The sequence below is a fragment of the Simochromis diagramma genome, unplaced genomic scaffold (genome assembly GCF_900408965.1).
Source record: "Simochromis diagramma unplaced genomic scaffold, fSimDia1.1 OVJJ01000343.1, whole genome shotgun sequence".
NCBI classification, from domain to species: domain Eukaryota; kingdom Metazoa; phylum Chordata; class Actinopteri; order Cichliformes; family Cichlidae; genus Simochromis; species Simochromis diagramma.
Window position 1 is genome coordinate 10,503,040 of NW_024386831.1, and position 19,432 is coordinate 10,522,471.

The following is a 19,432-nucleotide window of genomic DNA, read 5'->3' on the forward strand; positions in this document are numbered from 1 at the left end:
ATGTAAGATTTTTAAAAGTTGTTTATTTAAAAAGTTGGTGTGCATTGATACAATGGGAAAAATACATCATTTGGTTTGGTTTGGGGAATTTTGGAATCTTAATACTTTGTTTAATATACACACATGGAGTTATTCTTTTATCCTGGTAAGTGTTTATAGGTAGACATCAAAGACAGAATATGAATAATTACAAAATTGCTGGCTTGTTTTATCAATCTGAGATTCCTATTTAAGTGGCAGAGGCATGTTTGCATATATCTGTGTGTCTTTTTTTAAATCAATTGCAATCAATCAATCATAGTTTTGAAACTGATTTCTTCGTTAACCATTCCAATAAAGGTATGATTCATCCTGATACCCCACCTGCTGGTAAAATATGTTCTTATAACATCATGTTGAACTCATTCCAGCAGTTAAAGAAAGTTTCTTGAAAATTAATGTGACACACGTGTACTCTCTTTAATTCTGTTTTATTTATGTTGCACCAAATCACAACAATAGTTGTCTCAAGGCGTTTTATGTTGTAAGGTAAAGATCTTACAATAATACAAAGAACAAAGGACAGAAAAAACCCAAACAATCACGATTCCCTTTCAGAAAGTGCTTTGACGACAGTGGGAGGGAAAAACTCCCTTTAACAGGAAGAAACCTCCAGCACAACCAGGATCAGGGACAGGCAGCTATGGGCCATGACCAGTTGGGTTGAGGGGAGGTAGATAGGACATCATGGTTGTAAGAACTAAATTGAAATGGTTATTTAACTAACAAGCTAAACCAAGTTAAATAAAATAACATTAAACTCTAAGATCTAATCATTTCTTTCATTTGGAATTTTGATTCTGTGTATTTTAATTACATGATAAATTACCTGATTTTTATTTATATTTCACAAACCTACAGAGTTTAAAATGAAGGTTCAGTTATTTTCTTATTGTAAAGTACCCTATATTGTTATTACCAGTTCCATGAGTGCGGTTTTTGATGGTGCCTATCAGTGATCATTTGGACTATATACTTCAAATCTTAATTTTGGGATTGCTTGAATTCTGATTAAAAAATTCTCTTGGGTGTAAAATTATAAAAAAGAAAGACATTTAATAATGCTTTAGATTTAAAAAAAAAACAACTTCCACTTGTGATCTATTTAAAATGTGAATCATGCGCTCGTAATAAAAATTGTCGGCCTGCATGACTACGACATGATCAAATAAAAAAACACAGGAGCAGGTCTGTCATCATCCGTTTTTTGGAAAATATTTTGAGAATATTTATTATAAAAATATAAATGTTTCCACTACAAATCATTTTACATTAGTAGACAAGGCGATCTACATTTCCACACATAAACTCTCACACAGACACTCGAATCAGACTTGAAACATAAATTTAGGAATCTGGATATAGGGCTCATAACAGTATTGCTCTCTCAGCTGTGTCATTTTTATAAAGTAAGTCTAGAACCAAAACACAGACAGCATTGACACAGTATTTACTCTACGCCCCTCCCCCCACCCTCCCAAAAAACGAACAATGCACTGTATAATGTTAACAAATAAATAACGTAATCATAATTGCCTTTTTATTGTAGAAAAAAAAAAAAACAAAGCTGACAAATATAATTCAAAACAAGATAAAATAAAATACAAATGCTTTTTCTCTTTTTTTTTAATTAAAAATGTTGCACAATTTTTATTCAGGCTTTTATACATACAAACATTTGTACAAAAAAGGGATGGACATGTACATATAGTGGGATCTGTAGTGCTAGTTGCCATAATAACAATGGTTTACATTATGTACATGCTAATTAAAACACATAGCAGCAACAGTAGCATCCACAGGTAGACCAAAGAAAAGAAGACAGGACTGACAGACCGACCAAGGCTGGGTTTCCCAAAAGCACCAAAATCACCCCGTCTGTTAGACAAGTTTAATCTAGCGCCAAGGCAATAACATTTAATTTCAAAGTGCTGCAATACTGCGTACTAAGTGCTTGAAGAAACTTAAATATTGCATCCTTCTTGTTACATATTACCCAACCAAAAGCACAAAGTACCAAAGTGCCAGTTCAAAAAATCTGGGTACATGTTGCACTGAGGGATTGACTGGGTGACATCAAAGCAGGAGACTAGCATCGTAAAGTACTTCACTGTACAAAGGTCTTCTAAGGTGCTTTTAGGAAAGCCCATACTGGAGATATGACGCACTTGGATACTATCTCAGAAAGCAATCATCTATTAGATATGCTGCATCTCTTCCAGGGCAAAATCTAGTTAGTTTAGGTAATAACCAACTCTATATCCCAAAGAGAACAGAGAAAGAAGGCCAAGACTTTCTTGACGTCAAACCAAAACCAAGTCCAACTACAGGAGGCACTCAACTTTTTTTTTGCATTAAACACACCAAAAATAATCGGTTAAAGTTAATTTTACAATATAACAAACTATTTTTTACACAAATTTTTCCAATCAAACAAAATGACAACTCCTAAATGGCTTTTATTAATAAATTATGAATTCAAACCTAAGTTACTGGACTATAACCTCAGATAGGCAGTGTTAATCTCAACCTACTAAACCGATCTTACACAGGCAAAAATTACACTCTTTAGAAAGAAAACGAGAGTTGTGAGAGTTTGATGATGCTAACTTGTCTTCCCTAAAGAAGAAACGTGAGCTCTGAGTATATTACACTTCTGCAATACATCAGCAGCAGTAGCAGAGGGCTGACATTGATTTTACTTGTTGTCTCTCATCATCATCTCTCTGTTTTCCCTTTTCTTGCACATGTATCTTAACCTGAATTCTCAGTTCTAGTTTGCTCCATTTTCCCCATCAGTTTGTCCTTGCTTGAGAAAACATAAGGAAGTATACATCCTGAGATTTCACACAAAGGGGTTACAGAGAGAACTGCACTAAACCTGTACAATATCTGTTCATAAGCACACAGAACACAGATGTCACCATAAAGAAAAATCTGTGGGTGAAGTGATTTATGGCCCCTGTTATTTTTAAAGCACAGCATTCAATACATTTTACATGTGATAGACTCATGGCTTCCATACAATGAAATTATTCCACTGATTATATCATTATTGCTTTTAAGTGACATGTCTACTGAATGCAAATGCTATAGATCAGAGCTACAGAGTAAAATGGCTCGGTTAGCATCTCGGTGTGTCCATTCCAGCTGAGATCTCGCATGGATAGAGACGGTAAATGAAGGTAGTTGCAACAAAATCTCACGCTTCAGACTTCCTCACTCCAGGAGGGCTCTACAAGTGGGTCAGCTGCTGCTGTCCGTCGTACCCTTCTTGGCAAGGTGTTTCAGTTGTTTCACTGCCTTGGACTACAGGCTGATTCTCGGGCGTGCTGTGGGTAAGCCATAATCATGGAGACGTCCGGCTATATGTTAATGCAGTCCTTGCCCTGCATCCCAGTACAGTTCTCCTTTGTCTTCCTGATCAGGTCTCTCTGACCTTCTTCTCTTTTCTCTGCTCTCTACCCCCCTCTTAGTCTGTAAGGCAACTCAACATGGGCACAGAGGGGCAGAGGGTTGAGTCAGCCAGTTACCTAGCAGGTAGAACTGAACTGAGCTCTTCTCCACTTCTCTGCCGGGACATCTTTCAAATGAAACAATGAAAGACATCATTTGAATCATGCCATATTTTTCCGCCATTTTCAGTCTGAATATGCAGCCACTGTGTTAGAGTGCAATTAGCAAACACAGTCTGTCAACACAGACCAACAGATAGGTCTCTGGTGGTTTTCATTTGTCGGGTCCATTTTTTTAAACAGGTACTGGGCCATTCTTGTTGTGAGAATCTAGGGCTTTCAAGCTGCTCACTATCTTCTTCTGCGGTCCTACAATAGTCACTCCAACCTTTTTTAGATCCCTGGTTTGCAAGAAAAGCGAGAAAGGGGGAGAGAGGGGCAGAGTGAGGTTGAAAAATAAATGGGACAAAATCAGACAGAGAGAAAGATGGGAAGGAAAAAAATGGAAACGTGTGCGTTAGTGATAGTAAATATGACATCCGTGTGACAATAGTGGCATGCTCCCAGTGTTGCTCCCTTCGCTTCCCTGTGCGCCTGTCATTTGCAAAGGACTGCATTTCCCAGAAGGCTTCACTGACAGCTGCCATTATGACCCTGTCAGGGTAGAAAACAATAAAATACAAGGGCCACAGTGGCAGAACAGAACTAGTCTTCTGCATTGCATTAAGCTGGATTTTTTTGACAGGTACACTTAATTTTGTGGAGAGGAGCAGCACAGGGACATGTGTTGAACACGACACTGGTTCATAAAGTGCTTCTGTTAAAGCGTTAATACTCTTAAAAGCTCTTAGAAGGTTGGTTACTTGCATTCAAAGAAAAGACCACTTGAGTTAACTAGAATACAGTTGTTAAGAGTGTTATACAGTGTAAACCTGAAATAGACAAAGCAGTTAGTCAGCTTAATTTAAATATTGCACCATTTGTTCAATAATAAACATACACTAGCAAAACCTTTAAAATACATACAAAGCAGTACACAGAGTATTGATTTTACAGCACACAGCAATCACAGCACATGTTAGGACTCCTTTCTCCTAAATAGTGTATTGTATTAGTAGAAGCAGTGGGATTATGGCATTACTGCAAGAAACTCTTTCAGCCATTTAGTGCTTTTTAAAAAAAACAAAACAATGTTTTTATTTTCCATATGCAAGCAGAAAGTTTAGTTTGAAATAGAGTTAAAAAAAATATAGATACAATTTGAAAACCCAGAAACTGACAGTGATCCAAATTACAGATTCTGCCTTACTTTGTGTGACGATTTCAAGGGATAGTTGCTTCAGTGTTGATTATACAAATTATTCTGTTGTCAAGTTGGCACAATACTTGGGTTTACAACTATCTACCTTTGCAACAATAAAGATAAATAATTAATCTGTAATTTATAAGCTTTTCATTTGGTCTGTTTTCTGGTCATTAGCATGCAAAAGAGGCTGAAACCAGCATCTACTGCTGATTATGTGTGCAATACTAATCAACATTTGTAAAGTACCCTATTAGTATTTTGAGCACCAAATCAGTAGCCCTGTTTTAGAACATGTGGCATTTTACTCTTTTTTATAATTACAGCCTAAATGGGATGAAGTTACCACTCAATAAAAACTAACTATCCCTTCAAAGGTCAGACAAGTGAAAGCCCATCAGTGGTTCTGGAGGTTATTGATCTTAGACCTAGGCCTTGGTCCTCCACCCACCATCCAGAGCTTGAGTAGGGTGGAGCTGGGTGTTAGAGAGTGGTGATCCCCATGGATGGCTCCCATTCTGGGCAAGTGGCTTGTGTGACATGGACCTCCGTCAGAACCACTCTACTGAGAAACAGCCAGGCCCAGCAATGTTAACACATTAAACTAGATATTATTGTTATGGGTGGTATTAGCACATTTTGTAAGAATAAACACAAACTGCTTATCTCACCTCTGTGGCAGACAAGACACCAGTGATGACTTGTCTGCCACTGCAATGAGAATGTTTTCTAAGAGATAAGATAAGATAGAACTTTATTAATCCCTCGGGTTCCTCTGGGAAATTCGATTTCCAAAAAACAGGTAATAAAAATAAAGTGTATAGATTGTGATTATATTGTATGCTGATTTAATTTTTTGTGTGTGTGTCTATCACATTGTAAAAGAAAATCTAAAATTTAAAAAAAAAGATCCTAAAATGATTTGAAAACATTTTGACATTGACAGTGTACAGGTAAAAAAAATACTCCAAATGATGCAGTATTTATATGTCAGTCCATCTTCTCTTCTTGAAAAAGGATTAATCAATTACTCCAACAGATGACTCAGCACACTGCGGCCGAGTATGATAACTGTTCCTCTGAGGTCAGAGCATTGCCAGGCCTTGTGCTGAATATCAAGGACTAGATTAAGACTGTACAGATCAATACAGAAATCTATACAGTGCAATTCATAGTCTGAGCCAAGGCTTCTGCCTTGTAGCTGAGCTTAGGTGCCTTAGATGAAGCCTTCAGTGGATTAATACTGCGGTGATCCAATTTAGCATCTAGCCACTGAAAAGGCATTGTAGACCAATATATTATGTTTAGTGCACGATTCCTTCAGTGCAATTTGTCTTTGATGTATTTTGTCAATACTGATTGTGGATTTCCACCTAGTCTGTGCACTAAATACAACATTTTAAGATAACCTTTTCATAGATTAAACACATTCATTTATCACATTGGATAGTGACTTATAAGAGAAGAGAAAAAAACATTTTGTGTAGTACTCCTACACAAGAAAAGAACCATAATAAAAATTACAGGAAGCTGAAAGTATATATTTCAGAATTAAGCGCTCTGTGTGGAAAATAAACACACTTGAGCTTGTCTTAAGGTAGTACAGAGCATTACGTATAATATTTCCAGGAAAAACTATTCTGTTCCAGTTACAAGTCAATGAAGTCTACAGTTGGCACTGTGAGGAGGTCTGCTAAACAACAGCTTTTTTTAATATCAGCTCCAACCAATTTAACATAGTTTAAACTCATGCACAACACACAATCCTTCTTTCCAGCATATTAAGCCCAACACAGTTAATGACTCCCTGCTTTGTACAGTTATTGAGTTACAACTGCTTGTAGTACTGACCACCAGTCCCCAATTGCCCCCGCAACTGCTATCAACGCAGAGAATGGCTGCTTTGATCACAATGATTAGAAATGTCCAATTATTTACTCTGTCACATTCCACATCAATTAAACTAGCAGCAGGCCAACAGAGCGAGGAAAAAGGAGGACAGGGAGAGGGAAAGAAAGGGACCGAACAACAATACACACTGTAGGTCCTACTTTCTTACCAAGTGAACATACTGTAGGTCCTATATTGTGTGCTCGCCAGTTGTGATTTCTCTGGATGTGGCTGCCAAATAATTTTCTAGCAATCTATCCTTGCTCTATTCTTTGCATTTTAATGCTTTACAGCACAGAGAATGCCATGTCTTTGCACACCTACTTGACAGCTATGCCTTCATTTTCTCTTTCAAAGGCCCCTCTCGCTACTCTTTTATCTTGTCAAATCTCCCCTTTCATTCTCTCTCTCAATAGCGTCTCTCTTATTCCCTTTCCCTCATGGAACTCACAACTCTTCTACCCTCTCTTTCTCTTTTTTTTTGGTTTCTCTTTTTTTTTCTCTTTCTTTCAATGCTCTCACCTTCCCCTCTGGTCATACTTGCAGCATTGAAAGCATAGCTAAAGACCTGTCTTTATGAGTTACCATGAGTCTCATCTGGACACCTTTAGTAATGGCTCTATAGCTTTCTTTACTTAGTGAGAACAAGAGAATGTGTGTGCTTGTTCTTCACCAAGAGTCTCTTCAAATTCCTGGGCCTTACCTCTGATACTTGGGCCCTGTAAACACTGCTGACATGAATAGGCAAAGAAGTCTAATGTGTGTGTCTCTGTGTGTTGTTGCCTTACTCTGTGGAGGTTTTGGCCAGTGTGTCACAGGAGCTGTAGCTGACCCCAGAGAAGGCCTCCTTGCAGGGCAAGGTCCTCATTCCATCCATCCAGTCGCCCATTGTTCCCACTGAGGGAACCTCTGAACTGCTTCTGTCCAACAACAAGTTGGCTGGCCTGACAGAGAGGAGAAGAACAGTCAAGGGAGAAGCAAACATATCAATAAGTGATGATGAACCACTTGTAAGATTTTCGTGTCCTAGATGTCATTAGAGTTCACATCATACTGTAGTTTAAGGAAAACAGGAGAATAAACACCACCAGGTATCACAGTTTCTGTTTTATCTACAGCCAGCTGATGTCATAGTGAACTAGTCCTACAACTATGTATATTGTCTTTTCAAGCATACACTATTGCACCATTTACAGAGTCTGAAGCATGTTAGACATGTCAGAGTGTGTGTGCACAATGGTCTGTATGCTTTACGGTCTCAGAAACAGTTTGGCAACTGCATTTTCACAACAGACATCAGCCTTTGTTCATTGTTCATGCTATCATCAGCAGTCATTGCTTCACTGTCCTTTTTTATTATTTTGAGCTAGCAATGTTTCTGGCTAATTCCATCATTATTTCCTGTAGCAGATGTACCATGCAGCAGAACGTAACATTAGATTTCATTAGACTTGATGGTTTCAATTGGATCAAATCATATTAAATGCTCTGCGTTGGGCTTTAAAATGCTCAGTCAACTGTAGAGGGTGTAGGGAAAAACTGCAGGCACTGTTGTGACTAGCTCTGATTGATGTTTGCCAAAGGGAGGGGGGGCTGAGGAACAATGATGGGTAAAAAGACTTACAGAGAGTAAAGGTACATTAGAGCTGGAGAGTGCAGAGGGCCCAAGGAAACAATGTGCTTTATTAATGGCGACTTTCAGATACCGCAACTCATGTTTATACAAATGTGATTCCCTCAGCTACTGTGAAAGCTGAGCACATTAGTGCAGCGAACGGGAAACAAAGCCAAACCATATCAGGTCAAACTACAGCTCATAACACAATAATCAATCCAGTAGTAGCACACTGTGCATTTTCATTTTGATTTTCTGAGTATCATCTAAAACTGGGTTCCAAAAATGAAGGACACACTGCATTTGTCACAAAGATCAGATAAATACACCTGTACCAAGATATGTATGGCACTCAAGGGAATACAGCAAAGCAGGTCAAAAAAAAAGAACAACAAAAAAACAGATAGCGCTCCCTTGGGGAAAACTATTTATAGCACTGTAAACAAACTCATTAGAATACCAGAAAGTCCACCTCTGCCTAATTGACTTGGAAATTGGCAAGGAAGTTTAAAGCCACTCTAAATGTGCCAGGGTTTGTGTACCTACAGAAAAAAAGGTATAATTTCATATAATATGTTACGTGCTTTCGTCACCTGCTCTAATTAAAATGTATTTTATTGATTTGACACCTTTAATTAAATCAATATAATATAATTAATGGTGTCAGAAACAACACACTAAGCCAACAAAATATTAGGCACATTGAGATTATTGAGATGGTATCCCAAGTGGTGACAGGAGAAAAGAAGAAAAAGAAGGAGAAAAAAAGATGCACTTGAGGTGGTGGAGTGGGTGCTGTTACAGTGATTGAGTCTTTTCCTGCCAGATCAGAGGGTTGTCAAAATGCTGAGGGCCCCCAGGACCCCCTGGAAAGATGGTTTGTCTGCAAAGGAGGGAATTGAGGGCTAGATGGAGGGGGTGGTTTGCATGAGCACAAAAAGAAAGTAATATGTGAATCTTCTGACAGTAGAAACCCATTTAAAAAATATTTTAAATATGTGTTACTTCTTTTTGAAAAAAGAGGAAGAGGAATCAATAGAGATTTTTGCTGATATTTGCTGGAAAACAAATCAGGAAAAATCAGTTAAGATATATAAAAGATAACTATCTTCCATTTAAAGTTTTGGGCTATAAAAAAAAATTCTTTTTTCAGGATTATTGATCTTCTTCCCTCCCCTCCTACACCCCTTCTTCTTTCTATCTTTGATCTTTTTTCCTCTTTTTGTCTCATTTTTTCCCTTCTGCTGTCTCCACTGAGAGGTAAACTGCAGATGACCTTGATTCGTCTCCCTTATCATTTTCAATGTTTCCTTTGTTGTTACATTTTCAGCAACATCTTGTTGCAGCTCAAGAGACACGATGATTGGTGAGGAAACAGAGAGATGTGATGAATTGGAAAATCATAAAAAAAGCATCTGTCTGAGACTTGGGGTTTGGGGCGGGGGGGTATAATGTCTACTTAATACTATATAGCAAAGCAGAAAACACCCACTTGAAAATATAGATGAAAATATGACTACATCAGAGAGAAAGGGAGTCGGGTTATATATTCCCTTTTTTCATCTTTTGTTCTGTACTCCTTGTTTTAATCTCCAAATAATCTTCTGATTTTTGAGCTCACAAAAAAGGGAATGAAATTACCTTTCAGCGTGACAGCTCCAAGGCAATTCAAGGACAGTTTAGACTGATATTTAGGGGTAATATTAGCCCTTTCAGTTGCAGCCCTTTGCTGCCACTGCCAAATTGGATGATATCATGTAGTTTTAACCAGTACTCTGGTGGGCTGAGGAAAGCTAAACTGACATTTTGATTTGATTTCAGCAACAATACGTGACTGTGCTCCGAATTCTTTGTTCAATTTATTTTCACTCTGGAGTTTTGGTAGTGTCTGAGCTAACAGTTTAAGAATTTTTGGTAACTGAATTGAAGTATTGCTCATCATAAAACTATTCTATTTAACTTCTATCCAGTTTTTCATACTTGTGACTTTTTAGATATTCTCATCAACATATACCTCTCTGTGATAAATGCCTGTGTTCTTTTCTACTATCAGGCTGTTTCCATTCGCAGTTGAATGTTTGCCCATTTCAATTGCCAAGCATAGTCCAGGCACCAATCCTTGTTGCTTCCCAAGTCCTTTTATCCAACCTGTGTTCCTGGCCTCTCTGGATAAAGGTTGATATTTGAGATATTCTCTATATAAATATTTTAGATTTGATAAAACGTTGAGTGTTATGTATTTAAAGGTAATACTGTAAGCAGCCATTGGCATGCTTTGTTGTGCAGAAAAAAAACTATCTTTGATTTAGAAAGTGCGATTGCAGCAATCTCGTGTAATTTAGACACCCTGAAAGTTAAGTCAGATACACAATGGCTGCTAACCTCTACTGGACACCAGTTGGCCCATAATTAGCCCCTGACAGTCAACCTTGGCCTTCTGACTCTCTCATCATCCATATGCAGGAAGAGTAAACTGACCAGGTCCCACCCTCGAAGTTTCCAGATGCTCTACTTGGTTCACAGGCTTTGTTCTGGGCTTTGTGGAGGAGGGGGTATTGCATTAGCAAGCCAGGACAGCCCTGAGACAAACGAGGTGTGTGGAGCTGAGTGCAGCTGCTCCCGCTGTGCAACTGCCGCCGCCACCACACACATACACACATACGCACAGAGAGTTCTCATAAATCAACGCACCAGCCTCTGTCGGCCAGCCTGTGCTCACCCAGTGTTAAAAGCCAATCAGGAAAATTACATGCAAACTCCAAGGGACCTATTTTCACTTTCTTAAGAAATCATTAGTCAATGTTACTAGCTTTGACGTCTACATAATACCATGGCCGTCTGCTGCAGACCCAATGCCTGTATCCCTTCTTGCCCAGGACTGACAAGTGTATGTTGCCCTGCTTACCCACACACCCCTGGGAGAAAATGACTGATTCAATAAAGGCAAGGAACAAAGCATTAACAAGGGCAAAAAAGAAAGTAGTGTGAGAAACAAATAAGATAACATTTTTGAAAATATCAGAAAAGAGATCTGATACATTTTCTAGTGGTGCTAATTTGCATTTAAATCTTACAAGCAGAAGAAATAGGCGGTGTTTATATTGAGCTCCTTTGTGTACAGGTGGTAAAACGAGTGAAAGAAACTTCCCCATCCCAAATTTTCATGACATTAAAAATGTTAAATTATGTTATTGAGAAGTAGAACTTTCATAAATATGCTGATAATATGTCTAGTGATCACCAGCCAGAACTTTATATGACCTAAAATACAGTACTGGATTGTCTAGTACATGGCAATAAAATTAAAAGAAGAAGAGAAAAAAAGAACAACTTAGAAACCATTCAAGACTAAGAGACATTCACCAGCCTTGCATGGTTTTGACCAGCAGTTCTGGGTTTTTCTTTTCGTATTTTCTTAAGTGTAAAGTTTTATATATGCAAGTGACAACCACCTAAAAATAATAATGAAAACAAATACACGTAAGATGGCTTTGATACCTGGATGTGGTGTTCGCTGTGATTTTGAGGCTACTGGGGTTGCGGATGAGTTTATCCAGGATGCTAACTATCTGCTCAAACTTGGGCCGATTGTTCCTCTCTTTTTGCCAGCAGTCCAGCATGAGCTGGTAGAGAGTGGCAGGGCAGTCCATGGGTGGGGGCAGTCGGTAACCTTCATCTACAGCCTTTATTACCTTTATGAGGAACAACACGGACAGCATTTGAAAAAAGGCAAATAATATTCAGAACAAAATACATTGTAATAGTAAGTGATTTTTTTCTCAGTTTTGTAAGAATACTTTACTAGAGTATGTCTTTTGTCAAATGTGCAAAGGTGGTAGCCCTGCAGATGTGCATGTGTACCTATTAAAGGAATGCAACTTTGCAAATAAATAGAACTTACATCCTGATTGGACATCTCCCAGTATGGTCGTTCCCCATATGACATCACCTCCCATAGCACAATGCCATAACTCCAAGCATCACTGGCAGATGTAAACTTCCTGTAGGCGATAGCCTCTGGAGCAGTCCACCGAATAGGGATTTTACCTCCCTGAAATACAGACAATGAGAGGTCATTCATTGAGCTCATTTTGTATTTCTGTCATTCAATCTGTCATTGAAAAACATCAATAATTCTTGAGCATAACTAATTTTCTACCTAAAATTATGGGATTTTTTTATAAACCTTTTGATATTACATCTTAAAATCTTTAAAAACTTTTTAAAAATAGAATTTCAAAGTTTAGTACTGCTCGTGGATATAAATATTTAAAACTGGATGTATTCTTGAGCAAAATTTCTGAAAACCAGGATTTGGATCTGAGGTGCAGGTTTGTGTCCAATGCAAGAATATTTCTTATGAATATTATTTAGGCTGTTCTGAAACCCCTAAATCCTGGTGGTCTTTGTGGTTTGGATTTAAGGTTTGAGATCACAGCTTCAGATTCAAAACTGTAACAATTGTAAAAATAATATTTTTATTATTTTTTCCAGTCTGGTCTGGAAGAGTCTAAAGTCCATGTTTCATCACAGAAAGGTGAACCATGCATAAGCTTTTTTTTTACCTTTCACTTTCATTTCATTGTCTTTAATTAATTTGTTTTCCCAGACTGGCAAAAAAAAAAAAAGAGTCTAAGACTTCTAAAAAAGACTTTAAAATTGTCACATAAGGGGACATTGAACTTTATTGTAACAAAACACATTAAATTAAGATTTAATCAAAATGGATTATCATCAGTCTTAAAGAAAGTTAAAGCCAGAAAGAAAAACCCATTCATCAAATTGTAATCCAAGGTGTCCTGGATAACCCCATACTACAGTGTGTAGCTGTATTTGTCATTTTAGCTAAAAATCAAGACAGATGAACAAAATGGATTATAGGGTAGGAGGCTGATGGTAGCCAAAGTTAACAGAAACCTTGGCCCAATCAGTTGGGTTTTGCCCAATGCTGTGCAGTCACACTCTAAACTTTACATTCCTCTATTACTATTTCCATACTGAAGTTATGGAAATAATGGGGAATGTATGTGAGAATGAAATGCAGACAGCCAACAAATGGCGGCACACATAAAGCAGTTTACAAAGAAACACTTTATAAATACAAACAAGAAAATACACTCTGCTCTTGCACTTATACTATACCCAGCTGCTGCACAAAGATATTAAAGTCTAAAATGTGCAGAAATACCCTTAAACGTGGGACGCACATGCATGTAAACATGCACATACGACCACAAACTTTTGATTTTTTCCTAAAAAACAATGACTAAAGAAGTGGAGAGAAAAAAATCCACTGAAGCCCACATGTGCTAGCATTGTCAGTTACTTTAATGCGGCAGAGTTTATTATTCTGTCTCATTATTTCAGATTATGAATTTCTGGGAGAAAGGCAAACGGCACATTGACTGTTTATTTGACAAGCCATTCTCAGCCAGAAAATTATACTCTGTCTAAAAGGCTGCACGCACGGTTAAGACCACAGATTCCCCAGTTGAGAATGGCCACACACGCACACACTTCCAACGGTTAAGATCAGTGTCTGGATCATAATTTGCCTACTGTGTGTGTTTCAATTTGAGCATCTAATGCTAAGGCAAATAAAAAATGCTTTTACGATATTTTTTGTTTTTTAACTTTAATGGAAATGGTGGAAAGAAATCAATAAATCAATAAATGGCATAAAACATCCAGGTTCTGGTACTCAAGGTAGGTTTGAAAAAGCAGTCAAAGGCCTTTATTTCACAGGGCTAATGACATTAAAAATACATGAATGCATACCAGGTTATGCTTCTTCAGGATGTAGAGATGCAAAGACACAAACAGAGCAATTAGAGCTTCTCTCACCACAGGTGTGCAAATCTAATTACATGCATACACTTCTTTCTGAAAAATTGAATTGCCTAAACTTACTGGGAGACCATCTGTAGGATTCCATTTTTATGATCTTTCTCATAATACTAATTTTCCATTGCCTATGTGCTATTATTACATTGTTATGGGAAGTATCCTAAGTGGATTTCCAAGGTAAGTTGAAACACAGATTTTCCATCATCGTAAGAAGCACTGTAAATGTCTGAAATTGTCTTCTTGGCATGTGTGCCTATGCCTCTAAAAGCGAGACATGATACTTTTTGAAAGTATCGGTGCTTTTCCTCCTAAAGGATGAACTTTATCGACTTCTGTGTATCACCAAAAAGCAACCAATTCAGAATTTATTAGCCTGTCAAACGGCTTTTATAAGTTGTAATCAGCCCAATAGATCTGGTCAGTAGATGCCTTCTCTACTAGCTAGCAGCCTCAAGAGGCAGTTCCTGCCATTGTTGCACCAACAGATTATGCAGGATACCTCAAAGAGTTATCTGAAAAAAAGTTCAATCTAAGAAGTAAAAACCTCTGTCATATACATTATGAAAGCAAATGACAGTGGCAAAGCCCAACAATATTCTTCTCAATGAGATGCATCGTCTTATGGCACATGGGGCTTTAATGGTCTTCCCTATGACCTTCCAGTTTAGGATATGTGGATTTATGTCTGCCCTTTAACAACTAGTTTTTTATGTGCCGTTCACCCTTGCTGTGATATGTGAGGGGAACAGGTGCACAGTATCTGTGTCTGTGTATGTGTGATGACAAAAACAAAGACCGGAAGAGGATGGAGTGTGTTGCTTTTTGGTGGGGGGATTATTTTTGTTGGAGAGGATAGATATAGAATTGATATAAAACAGTGTTGTCTTTAAATGTTTTATTTGTATTTGTATTCCAACTCACCCTAGTTGTGTAAGCAGCCTCCGGGTCATCCTCCAGCACCCGGGACAAGCCAAAGTCTGACACTTTACACACCAGATTGCTGTTGACCAAAATGTTTCGAGCGGCCAAGTCTCTATGAACGTAACCCATGTCTGACAGATACTTCATGCCTGAAGCAATACCGCGCAGCATGCCAACCAACTGGATTCCTGTGAACTGGGCATCATGTTTCTAAAAAGGGAGATAAAAGAAATAATTATAGAAAGAAAAGCGTGCTTTTCCCTTTATGTTACACGTTAACATACATTATATAGTACACAAAGGGAATCTGACCTTTTGGGGTATTTGCATAAAATGAAACTTTTCTGCATTACTGTCCACAAGATTTTCATTAACCTTTAAAAATCACCTTTGACATTATGTACCTCATCTTTCGTTTCAACTATGAAATCCCAGAGCCAAATACAGAGTAATGTATGGAAATAAGGATTAGACCATAAAAATGAATTTCTTTTTTAAATAAATCACTGTTGTTATTGTGGAGCAGTTTTCATATGCAACATATGTGATGACACACATAGACAATATGAACACTGGCATCCACATATATATATTTGAATGCTGTATCTTCATCAGAAAATCATATCATGTGGAAAAAAGGGATATAATGCATTTCCATGGCACATTATCCAATGGATTTTTATAGCCAAATGTTTGCCAGGTGTTGAGTTGCAGCAGTCAAACATATAGTGGGTGAGATGTAAACACAAAACACATTTTATTGTTTGCATTGGCAAGCAGCGGTGTTTACACTGATTCAAACTGGCAAGAGTTCATAACTAGGCATATATGTTCTATGATCTGCTGCTACTATCTGAATATGAGATAAATATAAACTGAGGAAACACGAGGAGAGCCATATGAATTTTTTTTGTGCTCATTATCCATAGCGCTTTCATTTTGTCTGTTCTTGCTGCTCTTTGTATCTTCTGTTGCCCTGCATTGTCAAATTCATTCCATTCAGAATTTGAGCACAAATACTCTTATCCTATGGTTTATGTGTCTGTGTTGTCTGTTTAAGGCAATCATCCAGTCTTCTCTATAAATTCAATTTAAATAATCATCTCTTCCAAGTAACTGCAAGTTATGTAAATTTTGCATGGTCACAGTTTTTGAAGTAACTTTTTTTCTTTCAAAACTATCTACTTAAATAATCATAGGCTTTCATTAGGCTCTTTTTAGCTAGTATGGCTTGTCTGTATACATTGATAAAGATTTATTTTCACATGAAATGGCTTATTCTGAGTGTATGATAAGTATGTTTTTCTCTAAAAACCAACCAGACCTTCCACTTCATTTTGAACCATTAGTGGCCAGGACACCTGGTTTAGTCACTTCAAAGCTTTGTAGATTCATAACACAGACATAAGCTAAAGCGCAAAGCTATGAATTTCCGTGTGCGTGCTTGTGTTTATGACACATTTTCAATGATGAAGTGCAGGCCTCTGTCAAAACGTCGGCAGACAACAGCCACACGTCCTGGATTTGTCTATGTGTGTTGCAGACGCATGTGGAAAAAGGCTAAAACAGGCATTAGTACACATGCTTTCATGCCAGTGTTGCGGCTTGGCTGCCGTGCTTTGGCTAATTTCAGTAAGGCAGGTCAATTTCTCTGTAAGAGACAGAGGCATGGCAAGAAACACATTCAGTCCTGGCTGAAAGAGCAGTTCAAAATATTTTGTTCGCTGACAAGGTGTAAGAAGAGTACAGCTGAAAGAATTCTGCTAAAACCAGCATATCTCAGGTACTTTATAGTGTATACAGTGCAATGTGTTATAGTGTAGTGTTAAAACTTACTATATTAGCTGACTGTCCTAATTCGTTTCATATATAAAATATAAATAATACTTACATAAATTATAAAATAAGAACCTATGACAAAGCTGACATTGAATGTTTCTTAATTTTCAACTAGCCATTAATCGTTCATTGCAAAACTGGTTTGGGTTTTCAGTGCATTAAAATTCCATAAGTGTGTTTTTAATTATTACTCACTCTTAAGAAGCTGTCAAGAGATCCATTTTCCATGTACTCGGTGACGATCATGACAGGTTTACCTACAACAGGAAGATTTCAATAAATTCCCATATCATACCAGCAACAGGACTAAAAAAATTTAGTGCAATAACATCCTGAATACTTATATAAAAAAACCAACGAAAGAAAACCCTCTTTTGTGCCAGTATTGTATTGATTTTAGATATATTCTCTGAAACAAGCAAAAATAATAATGAGTGGACATTAAGAGCTGTACTTCGACATTAAACAGACGTACACAGACCCTGAGAGTGACCAGGCTGAACGTACTCTCTTTTCTCTCAGTTACACTCACATGCACGCCTACATACACACACGCCCACACACACCAGAATGAAATGATCCTAGTCATAGTTTTAGGGTCCCAGCAGGTCACCTGTCAGAATGTGACATCTTTATTTCTGTGGAAGATCTGGCTGTAAATCCATGCTGCCTGCTATCATCTGTACCTGATCAGACTGTGGCCAGCACAAAGTTTATTACAGAGGGGGGAAAGGGGGGGGGAGAAACTCTTTAAGAAAGCTTTAAATCAGCCATGGTTAAATGAACAGCATCCGTGTCAGGACTTGTTTGTGCCCCAGATGGCTTTGTTCTCTCAGCTTCACTCTTGACTTACCACCAGCCATATTCTTCTTTTCCATTTTTTATTCTGATTAATGTGCCCTGCTCCCTCCTCTTTCATTCCTGACCTACCTTTCCTCTATCATACCTGCCTCTCTTTCCCCATCACCCCATCCCTCCCTCTCATCTCCATCCCTCTTGCATGTATTAATGTGAACCAACCCCACATCTGGAAAGAAAGGGACTTTTTTTTCAGGAATCGCGCAGGCTGAAGGGAGAGGGTGATGGAATTAGTTGTGAAAAGAAGCAAATCTATTAAACTCAATGGAAATTTTAAGAAAAGGGTCGTTTCATGAATCTGCATTGCACTGGTAATTCATTTTCATTATCACAGCACATTTAAACAAAACAGATGTTGTCAATTTCAGCTTGAAATGACTCTGAAAGATTTTGAATCTATTTCAACTGATTCTGTTTATTTACATCTTACCAGAGTAAGCGTAGCTAAAAATGTGACGTTGACAAAATAAAAATAAACTGACTCTCACTGTGTTATGAGGTATGCACACGATAATTTATGCTAGCAATTGTTTCTTCCAACTTTTTACCTGGAAAAAAAAAAGGAGTTTCTCAGTAAGACATAGCTTTTTTTTAAAAAAGGGAGATTAAACTCACAGAACAGCATGTCTCAGGAAAGTTGCACCAATTTCACTTACAATTAGAGCAAAAATCTCTCATCATTTAAACACCGTCACAGGACCAGTACAACACCCTCCACCCACACCCTGTCCCAAAAAGGCTGTGATGGATTGTTCAGTTTAACAGAGAACTGCTTTTATAGTTGCAGACGGGCATGCACGCACCCGGTCCTCCCTCCTGTCCTCCGCCCCTTCCTTTCCCCTCTTTCTCTCTACTTTCAACATTGGCAACAAAGATAAAGGCCCCCAAGCCCCTTTGTTCTGCGGACCCAAGTGTGAGTGTACTTGTATGTGTGCAAGTGTGGATGTATGAGCTTGAGCAAGAAGTGTGCATGTGTGCGCGTGTGTGTGTGCTCCTGCAAATATGCAGCCTGTGGATCAGCCAAAAGCAGCAGCAAGGTAAATGGGGTGTGAAAGTCTCAGGATTATTAAGAATTAACAGGAGCAGCTTAATAAATCACCCGACAGCAGCGTGCATTTGTGTGTGTGTTTGTGTGTGTGTAGGTGTGTGTCTGTGTGTGGGAGCATATCAAATGGACCTCCTAAAACTATGCCCTGCACTCATGCTGCTCCTACTTATGCACATGTGCTCAGGGCATCTCTCCAAATGTCATGTGCGAAGTAGTGAATTTGGGGCCTCCCCTATTAGTCTCAAACCAGCAAATGAAACCGCAGTCTTGTGTTATTGCAGCATTTCTCACAGGTCGGACATTAACAGGAAGAGTGGTTTAAGATGTATTAGGCAAACAATGTGTGATGAGGGATCACACACATACACACACACACACACACACACACAGACTTTCACTTTCAGAGTGGACTGATTTCATTCATCAGTACAGTGCAGAACCATGCCGCACGTTCTAACTGAAAAATTATTCTAAAAGAGACAAAACTGGATGAAGGAGTATGATTAGCTTCTGTTGTTCTGGTTACTGTTTTCTATTATTTGACCTTATTTACTGACATTATTTTACAAATACATGCGTATTAGCATGTTTAACAAGTTTCTCCTACAAAAACTGCA

General features: G+C 38.1%; 1 protein-coding gene across 6 annotated transcripts in view; it reads right to left on the bottom strand.

Moving 5' to 3' along the window:
* Window positions 1-1,230: 1,230 nt before the first annotated feature.
* The window catches only part of epha3 (eph receptor A3), a 93,214-nt gene continuing 75,012 nt past the window's right edge, over window positions 1,231-19,432 (bottom strand). For 4 of the 6 annotated variants that reach the window (XM_040028305.1, XM_040028307.1, XM_040028304.1 and 1 more), the window contains 6 exons: window positions 17,105-17,166; window positions 15,071-15,280; window positions 12,204-12,353; window positions 11,801-11,994; window positions 7,476-7,631; window positions 1,231-3,895 (listed from right to left, as the gene is read on the bottom strand). In XM_040028305.1, the coding sequence (XP_039884239.1) occupies window positions 3,790-3,895; window positions 7,476-7,631; window positions 11,801-11,994; window positions 12,204-12,353; window positions 15,071-15,280; window positions 17,105-17,166 (878 nt within the window). In that variant the 3' untranslated portion in view covers window positions 1,231-3,789. Of the gene's footprint in view, window positions 3,896-5,248; window positions 5,363-7,475; window positions 7,632-11,800; window positions 11,995-12,203; window positions 12,354-15,070; window positions 15,281-17,104; window positions 17,167-19,432 lie in introns of all 6 variants that reach the window. The other 2 variants (XM_040028309.1, XM_040028308.1) reach the window with 2 other exon arrangements.